Source organism: Tursiops truncatus, chromosome Y (assembly GCF_011762595.2).
Source record: "Tursiops truncatus isolate mTurTru1 chromosome Y, mTurTru1.mat.Y, whole genome shotgun sequence".
In the NCBI taxonomy this organism is placed as follows: Eukaryota; Metazoa; Chordata; class Mammalia; order Artiodactyla; family Delphinidae; genus Tursiops; species Tursiops truncatus.
The window spans coordinates 5570738-5587827 of record NC_133428.1 but is presented as its reverse complement, the minus strand read 5'-3'; the positions used below and the strand labels follow the sequence as shown (position 1 = coordinate 5587827).

General features: G+C 56.0%; 2 protein-coding genes across 3 annotated transcripts in view; both read right to left on the bottom strand.

Annotated features, from left to right (window-relative positions):
- LOC117310570 (polyprenol dehydrogenase-like) overlaps window positions 1-12558 on the bottom strand; it is a 192986-nt gene extending 180428 nt beyond the window's left edge. The window contains exon 1 of the mRNA XM_033850271.2: window positions 12424-12558. Within this exon, the coding sequence (XP_033706162.1) occupies window positions 12424-12532 (109 nt within the window). The 5' untranslated portion in view covers window positions 12533-12558. The remainder of the gene's footprint in view (window positions 1-12423) is intronic.
- LOC117307499 (E3 SUMO-protein ligase ZBED1-like) lies at window positions 1837-12558 on the bottom strand. 2 transcript variants are annotated; one of them, XM_033850269.2, is made up of 2 exons: window positions 12424-12558; window positions 1837-4733 (listed from the first exon to the last, which is right to left on the bottom strand). In XM_033850269.2, the coding sequence occupies exon 2, from the start codon at window positions 4693-4695 to the stop codon at window positions 2596-2598; it is 2100 nt and encodes a 699-aa protein (XP_033706160.1). In that variant the 5' UTR covers window positions 4696-4733; window positions 12424-12558; the 3' UTR covers window positions 1837-2595. The 2 variants fall into 2 exon arrangements, with proteins under 2 accessions (XP_033706160.1, XP_033706161.1); XM_033850270.2 differs by lacking the exon at window positions 12424-12558 and adding an exon at window positions 12013-12206.
- Window positions 12559-17090: the final 4532 nt, after the last annotated feature.

Sequence of the window (17090 nt, the reverse complement as noted above, 5' to 3'; positions counted from 1 at the left end):
CACTTAATGTTCGACGGAGAACGCTCTGCAAGTGTCAGGTTATCATGACTGAAAACTGGCCTGTTGAAACTCAAAATGTTTGTGCAGAAAAATTCTATGTTTGAATCCCCCTCCCCATGCCCCCAGGAACGGAGGCAACCCATAACGTGCAGAGGGAGAAAAATAACGACGGACGCCGACCTCCCAGTCTGTCTGTTTCTGGGGTACCTCGTTTTCTTAAAAGGAAGGAGAGAAAGGAAGGGAACGGGGAGAGAAAGGAGTCGATGGGAGAGAACCCAGATGCCCTAGCGATACACATGGCCCGAGGTCAGCACCCCAAAAGGCTCGGCTTTTTAAAATCATCCTCCCCACACCCGGTGCAAAGACAGCCCAGGGAACGAACGTGCAGAATTCCCACTCCCGTAGCAGGCTTCCCCGGCTGGCAGCTTTATTCACATAAACACACTGTGATACCAAAAGATCCAGAAACGCAACACACCCTTGATGTGATTCCCAGAGACCCCAGAACAAAGCACAGGGGCCTTCCTTCTTCCGCGTGGCTTGGAAAAGTCTCTTTAAACAAACAGAAATAAAGCCCTCTCTCGAGGTCGGAGGCTTTCCTGCAAGTGTGAAGCGTTACTCACGCACGTCAGACCGATCAATTAGGAGTCCGTTTATCGCTGGGGTTTCTTGAACAAGCGTCCGATTCCACAGCGTTAAATAAGGAAAAGTACAAGCCAGGAAGAGGGCCGGCAACCCCAGGGCTTAGGAAAAAACGTGAGAAACGCGCAGAGAGGCGGCTAGCTGGAGGGACACAAGTTTTCACGAGTGACAGAAAGCCAGGATTTTAAGAAATGGGGGGGGCGGGTCAGATGCAAAGCAGCCAACTACAGCCCGGGAGGTGGGATGTGCGTCTCTGCGGCTCTTTTCCCAGCCGGAGAGCAGAGCAGAGGGTCTGGAGACAGCGACACTATCGCTTTCCTTCAAGGAGACGGCGCAGGGGACGCTGCTTTCCGACGCCTGATTTCCTAAACACGTTCACGGCTGGTGACATCAAGGTAAAAGACTGCCTTGGCCGGAGCCACAGGAAGTCCCCAGCCACGAACCTGGAGAAATGCCCTCCTTAAGCCCCCGGGATGCGGCTCGATGTTGGGGTCCTGGGAAAAGATTGCCGAGGGCTGAGATGGGGCATTTGTACCTCCCGACAAAACCTCCACCCGGACTTGGGCTGTTTTCAGGTGAGAATCAGAGATAAGACTGGTGTCGTTTTCTTTTTTGGGCCACATCGCGCAGCACGTGGCATCTTAGGGCTCCGACCAGCGATCGAACCCATTGCCGCCTACACTGAGAGCACGGAGTCCTAACCGCTGGACCAGCCAGGGAAGTCCAGGGGCTTTGCCTCTTAAAGAAAAGCAATTCGTTTAAAATAAGTAAATAAATAAAAGTAGTTCTAAGTGTTAGAAACGGCCTTCCCGTTTCCCCAGGGGCGTAAGCAACCCACAAGGACCCCCAAAGATAAAATGATCCCTGGTACTATTTTTAACTCAATGACCCCCACCCCCCATTGGTGTTTAAAAGAGAATGCAAGAGCCCTTTCCAGGAGTCAAATCTAAATCAGCCCTCCAGAGCCGGCCGTGGGCACGAGAGGGTCCTCCGTATTCAAAAGCAGCGTTTCCAAGGAGTGGGGACCGCCTTCTCTAGGTTCATCCCAAGAAAAGTGATTCTGGGGAAACCGGACCTCTGAAGCATCAGACTCACAGAAAACCCACCTCAAGACCCACGAGCTACAGGGCTCACAAGGACTGTGAATTCAGGCAAGGGGAGAAAAAAGACTGACTCACGGCAGAAAACACACCACAACCAACACCTCTTTTCTGCTTTTTTTTTTTATAAGCGGTTGCACTGCAGGCTCACTGTTAACATTTTCCACCAAACATAAAACTGGTGTCTCTTGAAAACAGGGCGTCTGGCGAGAGTGTCTCTCCCCGGCTACCCAGAGGCAAGGTTCCCACGTAAATGACAGTGTAAACAGGTTCCTTCACCAACCCACGGCTAACATCCGCGGATGGTGTCGGTGGAGGACACCCAGGGGTTTCATCCTCAGCTGCCCGTCGGTTTCAATCTTTCTCCGATTTACCCCAAACCGTCCCTCGCAGAGAACACGAATGCTGCAGGTATGGAATTATCTAGGAGGCAAAACATCCGTGCCGGCCGTGCTTCTGTCGCGGAGTTCAGCATTTGCAACCCTATCAGCGGACATCTAGGGCTTTGATAAGTCATTTCTTTCCCTTGCGTGCCGACGCAAGGGGCCCCTCCAGAGAAAACGCTCATTTTCACCAGCTCTGGGCCACCCAAAGCCCGTCTCTGTCCTCTGGGCCGCCCGAAGCCCCCCACCTTTCCTTTGGGCCACCCAAAGCCCACCTCACTCCTTTGGGGCAACCAAAGGCCGTCTCTGTCCTCTGGGCCGCCCGAAGCCCCACCAAAGGTCCATCTCTCTGTTCTGTGCATTTCCTCTGTCCCGGGCAGCGCGCCCACCCGCGGGGTCAGTACTGACAGCCAAGCATCCGACGACAGGCACCCACGCGCGGTCCCCTCCCCCCACCCTCCCCCGCCGCGCTACACGAAGCTGCCGTCCCTGAGGCCGAAGTAGCCGGCGTGGCCGGCGTCGCCCAGAGGGAACGCCTGCTCGTGGCCCAGGCCCCACTCGCCCTCGTCCTCATCCTCCAGCTCGGCCGCGGCGCCGCGCGCATTCTCGTACAGGAAGATCTGCTCGTGCACGTGCGCGGGGGCCAGGCGGTTCCGCTTGGCGCTGACGACGTTGGCCGAGGAGCCGAAGAGGCGCTCGGGGCAGACGCGCGTGGCAGCCACGGACCAGTACTTCTGCAGCACCCTGGGCAGCAGCGGGAAGAGCGCCAAGCGGTCGGACCACCACCTGAGGGGGTCCTCGTTGAGCCCCAGCACCTTCTGCGACTTGAAGTTGCTGAGCTCCTCCACCACCTGCGCGCGCCAGCCGTCCTGGTCCTCGACGCCCGCCGCGGGGCAGAAGATCTCGGCCAGCATGTCGTGGATGACGCTGGCGGGCGGCGGCGTGGCCGAGGGCGCCGGCTTCTTCACGGGGGGCTCCTCGGGCGGGGCGTACAGCTGGTCCCCGGGCGCGCGGTAGGCGCCGTCCTTGGCCTTGTCCAGGAGCCCCTTGGCCTCCTCCACCACCCTGTTCTCCACCTGCTGCCTCTCGAAGGTGGACAGGAAGGGCAGCCTCTTGTAGCGCGGGTCCAGGAAGGTGGCCACGTTGAGGAACATGTCGATCTCGGGCGTCTCCTGGTAGGTCTTGGCGAGCTCCTTGGCGATCACCTCCTTGGCCATGCTGATCTCCTTGGAGTCCGTCTCCTTGCTGTTGAGCGTGCTGTTGAGAAGCATGTGCAGCAGGGGCTTCACCATGCTGATGGTGGGGTACTTGGACCCGGACAGCATGTCGGCCACCTGCTTGAAGGGCTGCAGCAGGTCCACCAGGCCCTCAATGGTGGCCCACTCGGCGGCCTCCAGCAGGAGGTGGTGGTTGTTGCTGTCCTCCAGGAGGACCCCGGCGATGGCGAACTGCTGCTCCTTGAGGCGCTGCAGCATGGCCAGCGTGCTGCCCCACCAGCACACGCGGTTGCTGACCAGCATGCAGTGGGCGGCGTTCTGCTGCTTCTGCTTCTCGTACAGCATGTACATGGCCACGGTGGACTGCTGGAAGTACTCCACGAGCCTGCGGCAGCGGCCGAGCAGCGCGCCCAGCTTGGGCAGCCGGAAGGCCTGCTGGATGCCGGCGTCGAACGTGTGGCCCAGGCAGGGCATCTGCACCGCGATGTCCAGCAGCGAGCAGGCCTTGGCGATGTCCTTGCCACGGTCCGTGGTGGCGCTGAAGACCTTGGAGCTGACGCCCCACTCGATGAAGGCTTCGTACAGGACGCGCGTGATGGTCTCGGCCGCGTTGTCCTCCGGCACCTCGAAGGTCTTGAGGCAGCGGGAGCCCAGGAAGAGGCCGTGGGGGGCGGCGCGGCCCAGGAAGTGCGCGGCCAGCGTCACGTAGGTCCGATTCTGGCTCTCGCTGCGCCACAGGTCGGTGGAGATGCCGCACCACGCGGCCTCCGCCAGCTCCTTGAGGACCGCGTCGCGCACGGCGCCGTAGCGCTCGGGGATGGCCTTGCCGCAGAAGAACTTGCGGCTGGGCAGCTCGTAGCGCGGCTCGGCCGTCTTCAGCAGCACCTTGAACGTGGGCTCGTCCACGATGGACGCGGGATAGAGCCCCTCGCAGATGAGGCCCATGACGGCGGCCGTCAGTTCCTGCTGCCTGCGACCCTCGTGGCCGTGCGCCGCCGCCGCCGCCGCCGCCACCTTGGCGGCCGGCGGCTCCTGCGCGTTCTGCTGCGCGGCCTCGGGCTTGAGCTTGGAGAAGGCGCTGGCGAAGGCCTCGCGCATCTGCTCCGTGTTGCTCTTGACAAACTCGCAGAACTCATCGGGGTGGTTCTTCTCCAGGTGGTAGGACAGATTGGAGGTGTTGCCCGAATAGGCGATCTGGGCCATGCAGATGCGGCAGTAGATCTTCTTCCACTGCAGGATGCAGCCCTCGGCGTTCGTGTCGAAGCCGAAGTAGCGCCACACTTTGCTCTTGGCGCGCGGATGTGCCACCAGCTTGAGGTCGGTCTGCGCGCCCTCCAGGCTCTTGCCCTCCATTGCGCCACCCGGGCCGGGCCTCGCTCATTCGGGACGACCTGCCGAGAAGCAGCGAGACAAACACAGCGTGAGAAGAGACCCGGCTCCGGCCGGCGGGGAGCGGGGCTGCTCCGGAACCAAGGGCGCACGCAGAGGGTCCCCGGGGGCTGCCGCTCCGGCTCCTGGCTTTGGCACAGCAGAGGGGCCAGTCTGACAAGCCAGCGACTCTTCCGTCCAGGTGCGTCCGAAGACACGCGTTTTTTTACTGTTAGTTTGGGGATCGTCTTTGGACTCCCGATGACAGCTCTTTCCTCACCTGAGCTGCTTTACTCTGTCCTGTTCTAGGAAATCCAGGAGCCCCGACGCCAAGCAGGGGGGCTTGTTCTCCAGACGGAGGCCACGTTCCCAAGCGCCCCGCCAGCCCAAGACGACCCACGTCCCCAACCGAAAACCTGGTCGGCAAGCACGCGTGCCACACGCCACCATCAGATGAAAGAAGACGAAAACAGAGGGTCTCAAGTGGATATTAAGTTGTCAGAGTGGCATTAAATACGAGCTTTTTCTAATTTTATGTTTTGAAATGATGCCTTTTTGACCACAATGAGATCTCACCTCACACACACACCCCCCAGCAGAATGGGTTTCATCAAAAAGAACACAAATAACAAATGCTGGTGAGGGTGTGGAGAAAAGGCAACCCTCCTACACCATTGGTGGGGATGTGAACTGCTGCAGCCACTATGGAGAACAGGATGGAGGTTCCTTAAAAAACTAAAAATAGAGATGCTGTATGATTCAGCAATCCCACTCCTGGATATTTATCTGAAAGAAACAAAACCACTCATTAGAAAAAAGATCCATGCACCCCCATGTTCACAGCACCACTATTCACAACAGCCACGACATGGAAGCAACCTAAACGGCCATCGTCCATGGACAGAGGGATGGATATAGAAGATGCGGTGCATATATACAGTGGAATACGACTCAGCCATAAAAAAGGATGAAGTCATGCCATTTGCAGCCACATGGATGGGCTTGGAGATTATTATGTTTAATGAAATAAGTCAGACAGAGAAAGACAAATACTGTATGGTATCAGTTATCTGTGGAATCCAAAAAAAAATTTTTTTTTAAACTCGTGAATATAACAGAAAAGAAGCAAACTCACAGATATACAGAACAAATTACTGGTTACCAGTGGGGAGAAGGAAGGGAGAGGGGCAATATAGGGGAAGGGGATTGAGAAGAACGAACTATAATACTCGGTATAAAATAAATAAGATACAAGAATATATAGTACAACACAGGAAATACAGCCAATATTTTATAATGACTATAAAGGGAGTATAACCTTGAAAAACTGTGAGTCACTATGCTGTACACCTGAAACTTATATAATATTGTACATTAACTTATATCAATTAAAGAAAGTTAAAAATATTACTTTCTGTACTGCACATGCTCCAGCTGTTTTGTTTTGTTTTTTAATCTATCTATCTATCTATCTTGGCTGCGTCAGGTCTTAGTTGAGGCATGCGGGATCTAGTTCCCCGACCAGGGATCGAACCCGGGCCCCCTGCATTGGGAGCGCGGAGTCTAACCCACTGGACCACCAGGGACGTCCCTCTATTTTTCTCCTAGGTGCATCTGGCATCAGGAACCAGATTGGGGCGATAATGGATTTCTCAATCCCTGGAACTTCTCAAAATGCCCACCGTGGGCACTCACACCTGGGCACAGAGACACCTACGAGCTGTGGTGCAGCATTGCCCGGCTGTCAGTGGGGAAGACGACCTTAAGGCCAGGTCCCCGGGTTCCCACTGTTGGTGATGCCCACACATTCGGCTTCCCGGAGCTGCCAATCAGGGCCAGGACACCCAAAAGGGCAGCTGAGTTTTCTTAAAAGCTGGCTGTTACTCACAGACGTAGAAAACGAACTAGTGGTCACCAAAGTGGAAAGGTGGGGAGGGATAAATTAGGAGTTTGGGATGAACAGATACACACTACTATATATAAAATAGATAAACAACAGGGTCCTACTGTATAGCACAGGGAACTACATTCAATAGCTTGTAATGGCCTATAATGGAAAAGAATCTGAATATATATGTATAATTGACTCACTGTACTGTACACCTGAAGCTAACACAATATTGTAAATCAAGTATGCTTCAATAAAAGAGAAACTTTTGGGCTTCCCCGGTGGCACAGTGGTTGAGAATCTGCCTGCCGATGCAGGGGACACGGGTTCGAGCCCTGGTCTGGGAAGATCCCACATGCCGCGGAGCAACTAGGCCCGTGAGCCACAACTACTGAGCCTGCGCGTCTGGAGCCTGTGCTCCGCCACAAGAGAGGCCACGGCAGTGAGAGGCCCGCGCACCGCGATGAAGAGGGGCCCCCGCTCGCCGCAACTAGAGAAAGCCCTCGCACAGAAACGAAGACCCGACACAGAAAAAATAAATTAATTAATAAAACTCCTACCCCTAACATCTTCAAAAAAACAGAAAAAAAAGAAATAGCAGAAAATTTCGAATTAGGCATGAGCATGAATTTAAAAAAAAAAGAGAAACTTTTAATAATCATAAACAAATATACATACATATGCCGAGACACAGAGAGAAAAAGACACGCTTTGAGAGCATGAATGTTAGTTTCATTACTTATTTGATTTCCTCAAATGATGTCCATGGAACAGACTTCCCCCTGAAATGGGTTAAGTCTGCAAGCTTTCAACCCCCTGTACAGCACTCAGGGGGTTAAATCACAAAGTGCACCAACCAGGCGTTTTCTGAGTGTGGGGCGTATGTTCAAAGCCAAAACCCAGTAACCACGACAGTGGTTTGAATAGCGGCCCCACTCCCCAAATTCACGTCCCCCCAAAACCTGAGAATGGGACCTTATGTGGAAACAGGGTCTTTGCAGAGGTGATGAAGGGGAGGGTCTGAGATGAGGTCCTCCTGGATGAGGGTGGCCCTACATCCAATGACAGGGTCCTTACAAGACACAGGAGAGGGGAGACACAGACACAGAGGAGAAGCCCCGGGAAGACAGAGGCAGAGACGGGAGGGACGCGGCCAGAAGCCAGGGACACCTGGAGCCCCCAGGAGCTGGAAGAGGCAGGAAGGACCCTCCCCTGGAGCCTCTGTAGGAAGCGCAGCCCTGGGACACCTCGACGTCGGGTTTCTGGTCTCCAGAAAGAGACAGGATGAACTTCCATGATTTTAAGTACTTTGTTACAGACGCCCCTGCACGCTCTGCTGATGAGAACAAAACTATAAAAGCTATGAGAGGTAACATGACCCCTGGTGCTGGGCGCCCTGCGGTCAAAAGGGCCCACCCGAGGCTTTCAGGGAGAGGTCACACTTGGGGGGGCTGATTTAAGGGGCACGTCGGTAGCCAGGGATGGGGCAGAAGGATGTACTGCTCAGAGGTGAGGCCCAAAGTCTCCAGGACAGGGGGAGGGGATCCGATACAGCCAGGACTTTCACAAAGAGGAAACCCCCAAACCGCACATCCTACAGCCAAGCCAGGATGGGGCACCTGAGCGTGGGAAAGGTGGTCCCAAAAAGCGATGGGAACTGCACAGCGGGCACGACACCTGGGCTCTGGAATATGAGCTGCCCCATCCCGCGCGGGCCACGCAATTCGGTTTTCTCAGATCCGACTACACCTGGATGATGACGATGAATTACTGCTGTGATCTGGCTGAAGGAGTCCAGCGCCATGCTGGCGCAAACTTCTGCCCACAGAGCAGGACGCATCCCTGACACAGTGACAAGCTAAGGAGGCACCGCCCGTAGGGCCTCCCCCTGCGGCTTCACCTCCTTCGGGCCAATGATGTCAGAACCTCCAAGGAGGTGACACACGGTAGGAGGGTTCTGAGCACATACGCTGAAGGCGGCTGCACAAAGCCACCCTCCACTGTCCGGAGGGCAAGGTCTACATCTCCCGTCAGAGTCAGGAATCAAGGTTTTGTCAAAGCACCCTCTCCACAGGGTCCTTCTTACAGGGCGGCCTGAGCATCTCTGGGGGGGACCATCGCCACGACACTGCCAGGGACGTGGCGAGGTCCTGCCTTTTCTCACATCAGAGACACCAGCCAGATCTTCCCAATCGGCTTCACCAACACAAGGGACATGTCACAAGACACAGGATGAAGCCACCAAGTGGAGAACCAGCTGCATTCTTCCCAGTCGGTACTTCAGGAAACTGGCAAGAACCAGAAACAGGGCGACTCTCCCTGATTTTTGTTTGTTTGTGTTGGAGATTATAGTTATTTTTCACTGGGAAAAAATGTTACTGGGAATAACATGTAAGTGACTTGTTATGTTACTTGAAATATATGTTGTAAATTTCTGTTTCAAATTTCTGTTCATCTTTTTTTTCATTTCAAATAAATTTAAATTTAATTAACATGTAAGTGAATAGGATCCATATGGATAAGTCAAAGCCACACAAACAAAAGCTCTTTGGGGCTTCCCTGGAGGTCCAGTGGTTAAGACTCCACGCTTCCAAGGCAGGGGGCACGGGTTCGACCCCTGGTCAGGAAACTAGGATCCCACATGCTGCGTGGGACAGCCGAAAAGTAAAAATTTAGAAATTTATTTTAAAAAAAGCTCTTTGTGGGGGGGGGGGGGCAGGAGGGGAGTACTTATTTTTTTTTAAGACTCAAAAACTCCTAAGATCATGAAAACTGTGGTTTCACCTCCCTGGATCCACAACCCCCAACCGTTCACATGTACACAACACCAACGAGAAATAACGTCCTCTTTATCAGTTTCTAAAAAACCCTGCAGTTTGAACACCAGGATCCACCCTAAAATAGCTTCATAAGTGGGCCAGCTGACATCTTTTGGGGGTGTCAGCCCATCAGCAGAAGTCCATTTCCAGACCTACCTCCTATGTCCAACAGAATTCTTAAGGGAAATGTCTGTGTGGTATCAGAACGTCCCTGTAAAACACATCTGGATGACTTTCTCTCCCTTTCAAACCTGATGCATCAGAGACATTTAATTTGTAACAGACAATCGCCATAGAGAATCTGGAAATCAGGGTCTGTTACAGGAAGTTTTCATTGGCTTACACACGTCTCTATCAAGGCACAACCTGCAACGATCATGAGTCTGTAATGATCTTGTTTACAGAGAGCGCATTTTAAGGTTACATTCAGGGGCGGGTTACCTTTTCAGCATCTTCCTTCACCTTTTCACAGAATCCACCTGAACTCACACCACACGCCTGTCCCCCACCGGATAAAATGTGCAGGACCACCCACAACTGCAAAGCGACAGTCATAAATGTGAGACAGCTCCCTTTTATCTAAGGAGTCCCAGTAAAAGTTACGTAACTGCATGAAACACATGCAGTGTGCACAAGCAACTCATCAAAGCGCTGAGACGATCTACAGACAGGTTCTCTAGATACTGAAGATCGGACATGCGAATATTAGCCAACTCGTAACCAAGGCACTTGTAAATCTGAGGCATGACCTGACCGCTCACGGTGGGTTAGCGAAGAACTTTCACAACACCAAACGCACTTCAATAATCACCGCTGGGCTTTGTCGTTATCCGTTTAGAATATATAAATAAGAGACTATTTCCGTATCAACTATTTTATACTGTGCACATTTTATATTTATATTTATATAGACTTATATAGACTTTATTTATATAGACTTTATATAGATTTATATAGACTTTATATAGACTTTTTATATAGACTTTATATAGATTTATATTTATATAGACTATATAAGTTATTTTTTTAAAAAAAGAAAACATCTGATGTTTAAGAACAACAAAGCCCAGCTACTCTCCATGTGAACGGGGCCTCTGGTTACTGTTTATTTAGCTCCATACCGGGGCAAAGTTCAATGTCTCCTCCCCCGCCAAGGTGAAGTCCAGTTAGGGGCAAATAAAAAATGGGTCCAAAAGCAGAGGAACAGTGCCACTTGGGACACCGGCCACCACCTGGCACATGGGACGGATGTTCGTTCACTCCTCCGCCCAGACCTAAAATGATTTCTAACCCCACAGACCACGTGGCTCGCACACAGCAAGCCCAGCAAGTCCATCTTTGGATGAAACAACCCTCTGCAAAAGCCGGAATAAGGATGCCCTCGGCGGACACATGGCCTCATGGCTGGTTTGCCTTTCCACAACTTTATTTTTTTTCTCAATCAGTCAACAGGTGGAAACCACAGGGCAAGCCCTCAGGTTGGATGCACCTCCAACACGTTTCCGAGGCACGCATTTTGGGGTGCTGCTGCGATAACACCGACAAGTCTAAATTCCATCCTCAACTTGTCTTTTCTGCGAGCGGCTAAACGGGCTCCCAGGCGAGACAGCCAGACCCGTCTGGGAGCAAAACTGCTCGGAGTGGTGCGCTCCACAACCTGGGGCCATTTGGGGCAACCTGGGACAGCTTTCCATACGTCTTCACTGTGTACAAGCCAGTCCTGATCTCAAAGGTGACTATGCGGACCCCACCCCCGAGCCCCAGGTACTGGCTGGGGTCTTACCCTCTGTTCATTTCTCATTGCTCTCAATGTGGTTTTTTTAATATAAAAAATACCTAAGTCCAGCTTATCAGAAAACCAAATGCTCACCTCACATAAACCTGGAAGATGTATTTCCCTTTGATGGAGGCCTGGGAGGGTGGAGCTCATATAAAAATATCTACTCCTGGTCGGAGCTGCAGGTTTGCAAAGTGTGGCCCCGGCAGCGCCCCTGCCGTCGGGGAGTGGAGCGATTCTCAAGTATTTTCACAGCTAAAGTCACATGTTCTTTGCCTTTTTTTCACCCCCGCGTCTCAGGGGTGTTGCCCAGACGCTGCTGGGGGTGCCAGGTCAATAGGGCGGAAACACGGGTGAAACTGAGACTCCATCTATCCCCTTAGGCCACACAGTAGAGAGACCGGCCACAAGGTGACACGGCACCACTCTTCCCACCTAATACTTTGTTTTAGAAAGTAGTCATCTGTCACCTAAAAATACAATGTCATGTATGCTCGCGTAGCCTAGGGTGAGTGTGATCTCCTGCAAATTAGGGCAGACAGAGATTCCTACAGGTTCCCCCGTTTTACGTCCTGAGCACGCCGCTGCGACCAGACACAGCCCCAGACGGATCGCCGCCACCCCCCGCTCCCCGGAGGTCCCCAACGTGCGTGAAGAGCGCGAACGGGTCCCCGGAGAGTTTGGGACCGGAGACGCCGCGGAGGTCGCGGGGGCCAGAGGAACAAGGTGCCCCAGAACGGAAGCCCCTCCCTCCAGGCCTCGCCGCGCCCCCGAGCGCGCCCGGCGTCCCCCACCCACCCCGGGAAGGCCCGTCCTACCTGACCCTGCGCGCGGCCGGGCTCTCGAGCGCCCCCTCCTTCGCCCCGGCCGCGGGGCTGCGGGGCGCGCGGGACGCCGGGGACCCCGGCCCGCAGTGCGCGGGGGGAGCGGACCCCCGGGCCGACTCCGGCCCGGGATGCGCGGAGCGGGGGAAGGGCGCGTGGGGACGGCGCACCTCCCTCCCCCCCGCGGCCGCCCGGCCCTGCTTCCGGGAGCGCCCGGCGCGGCGCGCCATGGCCGGCGGCCGGGGTCAAGGGCACGCGGGGCCCCGCCGCGCCCCTCCCCCGCTCGCCCCCCACCCCGGGGGTCCCGGCCGAGCGAGGGGCGCGACCCCGGCCGGGCGCCGCCGCCGCCGCGAGCCCCCCGCCCGCCCCTGGCGCCTCCGCCCCCGCCCGCCGCCGGCCGCTGACCTGGTTCCGCGAAGCCCGGGAGGCGGCGGCGCAGCAGCTGCGCCACGACCACCGCCGCGCCCACCGCGTACACTCGCAGGGCCGCCCGCGCCGCAGACAAAAGCGACATGGCTGCCCGGCCGCCGCTTCCGCGCCGCCCGCGGGACTCAGAGCCCCGCCGGACGGCGGAAACGCGCCCGCGCCGGCCCGCCCCCCGCGCCCACGCGCCCGCCCCGAACCCCGCCCGGACCCCGCCTGGACCCCAGGACGCCGCCTGACCCGGGGCACCGGACCCCGGACCCCCGACCCCGGCCCGGAACAGGCACTCCCGCCCGCACCGCGGACCCCTCCCGGCTGACGACCTCCGCCCGGACCCCGGGACTCTGCCTGACGCCGGGGTCCCGGACCCCAACCCGGACCAAGGACCCCAGGGACCCCCCCCGACCCCAGAGACCCAGACCAAGGATACCAGGGACCACCCCCCCAACCCCAGAGACCCAGACCAAGGATACCAGGGACCACCCCCCCGACCCCAGGGACCCCCGCCCAGACCGAGGACCCCAGGGACCCCCCCCCGACCCCAGGGACCCCCGCCCGGACCAGGGGCCCCTCCCTGCCTGGATCCTGGGACCCCTCCTGACCCCGGACCCCCGCTCAGACCACAGACCCCGCCCAGATCCCCAGGACCCCTGCCTGGCTGCAGGACCCCCACCCAAGATGTGGACCCAACCCAGACCTTGGACTCCTGCCCGGGACCCCCAATCCGGCCCTCGGACCACAAGAGCCCCCTTGGACCTCAGACCCTCCATTGAGACCGCGGACTCCCGCTAGGCTATTGCCCACCTCCACAACAGAACCCCAGGCCCCCCAGACAGGATCATGGACTCCCACGTGAATCCCTCCTGGAGCGTGGAACCCCCCGCCCAGACTTCCACCTGACCCCCGCTAGAACCACAGACCCCGCCCAGATCACAGCTAGGACCCTCCCTCCCCACACTTCCCCAACCCAGACCCCCAGTAAGACCCCACACAGACTCCTATCCAGAACCTTACAGAAACCCTAAACCTGGCAACCCCAGACCCTACAGGGACCTTAATACCCACCAGAACCCTGGACCACATCCATATCCCCCCAATTCGGACACCTACTGGACAGCACCCCTCATACACACACCAGCAGAGACCTCCTCCCCCACCACCACCATCAGCGCCCGCCAGCACCCGGGACCAAGGATCTCAACCCCAGCCCCACCAGGATTCCTGTCCCTGCTAGGACCCAGGATCCCACACTCCACAACCCTCTGTAACTGTGACCCCCACACCTGGACTCTGGGTCTCCCCCCATCGCCATAGGAAGTGAACCCAGCTGGTCTGACTTGGGGGGTCACCCCAACGCGCAGGCTGCCCCCTCCACTCAGGCCACCTGGAGATGTTCAGCATACAGACCTCTTCGGTGCAATCCGAGGCTCGTTTAGGAGGGTCCTTCCGGTCTTTGTGACCCTCTGCCCTACAGATGAGAAAACCGAGGCCAGGAGGCCTTCCCAGCATCCCTGGCAAGACCATGGTATCAGCTGCCCCTCTTGGCCAGGTGCACCCAGGTGTGCCAGGCATGCCCAGGTGTGCCCAGAACAGAGCATCAGGGAAGTCCTCCATAGCTGCCACCCTCCAGGGGTTCCCGCAAGAGCCCCAGGTGTGGCCACAGTGACAGAATAAGAAGGACCTAGAAGCAGGTGGAGCCCAGGGAACAGTGGGGGCGTGGACCTGTCCCTGGGTGTTTGTCCAGAAAGAAAGGCCCGTTGCCAGGCATGTTATCTGTGGGGGCACAGCAATGCCAGCTGACGCCTCCTGTCCTCTTGCCCAGTCTCCCCGAAGCGTGTGTTTTAACGTGGTTTCTGGAGCGGTGAATGGAGGGGCTGGGGTCGTCACCAGGTGCTTCCAGCCACGGCCCCCAGCTCAGAGAGCCTGGAACTCATTAGAATGTTGATGCTGCAAACGCACTTGACTTTTATGGCACCTGTAATAAGTCACCCCACGTGGAGCAGCTCAAACACACACCAACATAGGATCTCACTGCCCTGTAGGTGAGAAGTCTCGCCTGTGGGTCTCCTCTCAAGGTCTGACAAGGTCAAAATCGAGATGTCTACCCACTGGGCTCCCAAGGGAGTGGATCTGGACGAGCCTGTCTCCAAGCTCATTTGGGTGAACAGCAGAATCTAGTTCCTTGTGGTTGTAGGGCTGAAGTCCCCGCCTCTCCGCTGGTGGTCAGTGGGGGGGAGGGTAGGATCCTGTCTCTGGTCTGAGCAGGTGTCACCTAGATCCCACCCTCAGCATCTCTTCACCTTCCCGTCTGTCACATCTCTCCCGCTCCAGCCAAAGTTCTCTGCTTGTGAGGGTTCATGGGATTAGAATGGAGCAGGGACCAGGTTAATCTGGGATCATCTCCCTATTTTAGGGTCCATACCTTAATCACATTTGTAAGGTCCCTTGTGCCATATAACGTTCCAGGGGATTCTGGCTTGGACACCTTTGGGAGGTATCCTTGGTCTCCTCCACCATGCTTGACAAATCCCCGTCCCTTCAAGGATTGTAGGACTCCACCACCGAAGGTAGGTTCACCTGGGCCAGAAGAGGAGGGACAACTCCAGGTGAGGGGCAGGACATCCCCCTGGAAAAGAAGGTTAGGCAGAATGGGGCCCCCTAGTAGAGGCCCAGGAAGCAGGGCGAGAGCAGCCATCTGGTTGACCCAGAGGCCAACATCTACCATCAGGCACCCCTGGCACAGTACAAGGTGCTCATTATATCTGGGGTCCTTTTGAACTTCTCTTAAAATTGGGGGGTGGGGGGAAGACTATAATAATAATAATGAATAAATATAAATAACGCATGCAGCATGGAAAATAAGTTTTCTACCAGAACTGTCTTAAAATATAAATTTTAATATATCTTACGGAAGCCGCAAAGGCGACCACAGCATGGCCCCGAGGAAGTCAGATACTGAAGCATCATGGGTGATCAGTTCCTAGAGGCCCCTGACCCTAGAGAAGGGGGCTTCAGCGATGCTGGCCACACACTAAACCACAGCAACGCGGGCCCTCAGGGAACTCTGTGTTGGTGAAGAGCCTCTTTGTGGTCAAAGGTCACCCTCCCTACGACAGCCCCTGGTAATTCAGTGGCTCCCTCCCACCTGAGTCTCCTTGTAATCAGGCAGCCCCCGTGGCAGCTCCTCTGCCACACCAGGTACATGGGCCACACCAGCCACTTCTGTTTCATTCCTCTCCTATCCCTGGTGCTAACACTGTTATCGTGCAAATTGTATTCCCTACGAATAACCAATAACAGTGGGCTCCGCCAGTGCAAACTGTGCTATTGTAATTCACTAGGATGCCTGGTTTTTTGTTTTTTGTTTTTGTTTGTTTGGTTGCGCCGGGTCTTAGTTGCGGCAGGCGGGCTCCTTAGTTGCAGCATGCGGGCTCCTTAGTTGTGGCATGCAAACTGTTAGTTGTGGCATGCATGTGGGATGCCGTTCCCTGACCAGGGATCAAGCCCGCGCCCCCTGCACTGGGAGCACAGAGTCTCAACCACTGCGCCACCAGGGAAGTCCCAGGAGCCTCAAAGCTGGGAGAGAGGCTAGAACAGGTTCTCCTTCAGACCCCCCAGGAGGAACCAGCCCTGCCCACACCTTGATCTCAGACTTTTGGCCTCCAGAACTGTAAGAGGATACATTTCTGTTGTTTAAGCTCCCCAGTTTGGGGTACTTGGTTACGAAAGCCCTCAGAACCTAACATAGATGCTGAAGAAAACCATTTCCTCCTTAAAGGGACCCCCCAGCCACAGTTCTCAGCCCTCAAATCCTGACACTTCAGGGGATAGTCAGACCCCTCGAGCCCTGTGGTCACCCTACTATGTGTTCAGACCTTCAGATTCTATAACCTAGACGTGGATCCATCACTATCATCACGGAGCCCAAACCTCCTCCAGGCTCTGGGGGTCCAGCTTTCTTGGGGTGTCAGGGGGTCCCGAGTTCAGTGCCCGGCAGAAGGCGGAGAAATAGGCAAGTGGCCTGAGCTCCTGGAAGGTGGGACGCCCCATGACTCTGTATCCAGCACGACAGGAAGCTGTGACACGCGCTTTGAACACTTGGTCGATGCAACCTTTACACACGAGACCGGTTTCTTTCTACCTCACCTCCCTCCTGAACGATGCGGCAGGAGTCGATGGGTTAGGGACTTCCCCGGCGGTCCAATGGTTAAGACTCCGCACTTCCACTGCAGGGGGCCCAGGTTGGATCCCTGGTCCTGGAACTAAGATCCAGCATGCCACGCGGGGCAGCCAAAATACCTAAATAAAGAGCTGATGGGTTATTTAGCAACTGAACTATGGTGCGTTTGCCTGCGTGTGCGCGCGTGCCCGTGCGTGAGTGTCGGCGCGCGTGCACCTCGCTCGGAGGAGTCCTGCCCCAGGGGGTCGGGGGAATGGCCTCACTCATGCTACCCTGCACTGCCCACGTGAGACGTACACTCACAGCCTGTGGAGGAGAACAGCCCACTGGGGCCGCACGGGGCTGCCCCCGAGGCCAGGGTGAACCCCAGAGGCAGGCTTTCTAGTCACGAGGGTCTGAGGGGACCCTGGGAGGGTGGGATGGGCTCGTGTGAATAACTCCACGAGCGGACGGGAGCTCAGCCGACTAC

Bases quoted from the DNA above. Each gene is read 5' to 3' on its own strand.
- LOC117307499 (XM_033850269.2), bottom strand. From the start codon at position 4,695: ATGGAGGGCAAGAGCCTGGAGGGCGCGCAGACCGACCTCAAGCTGGTG.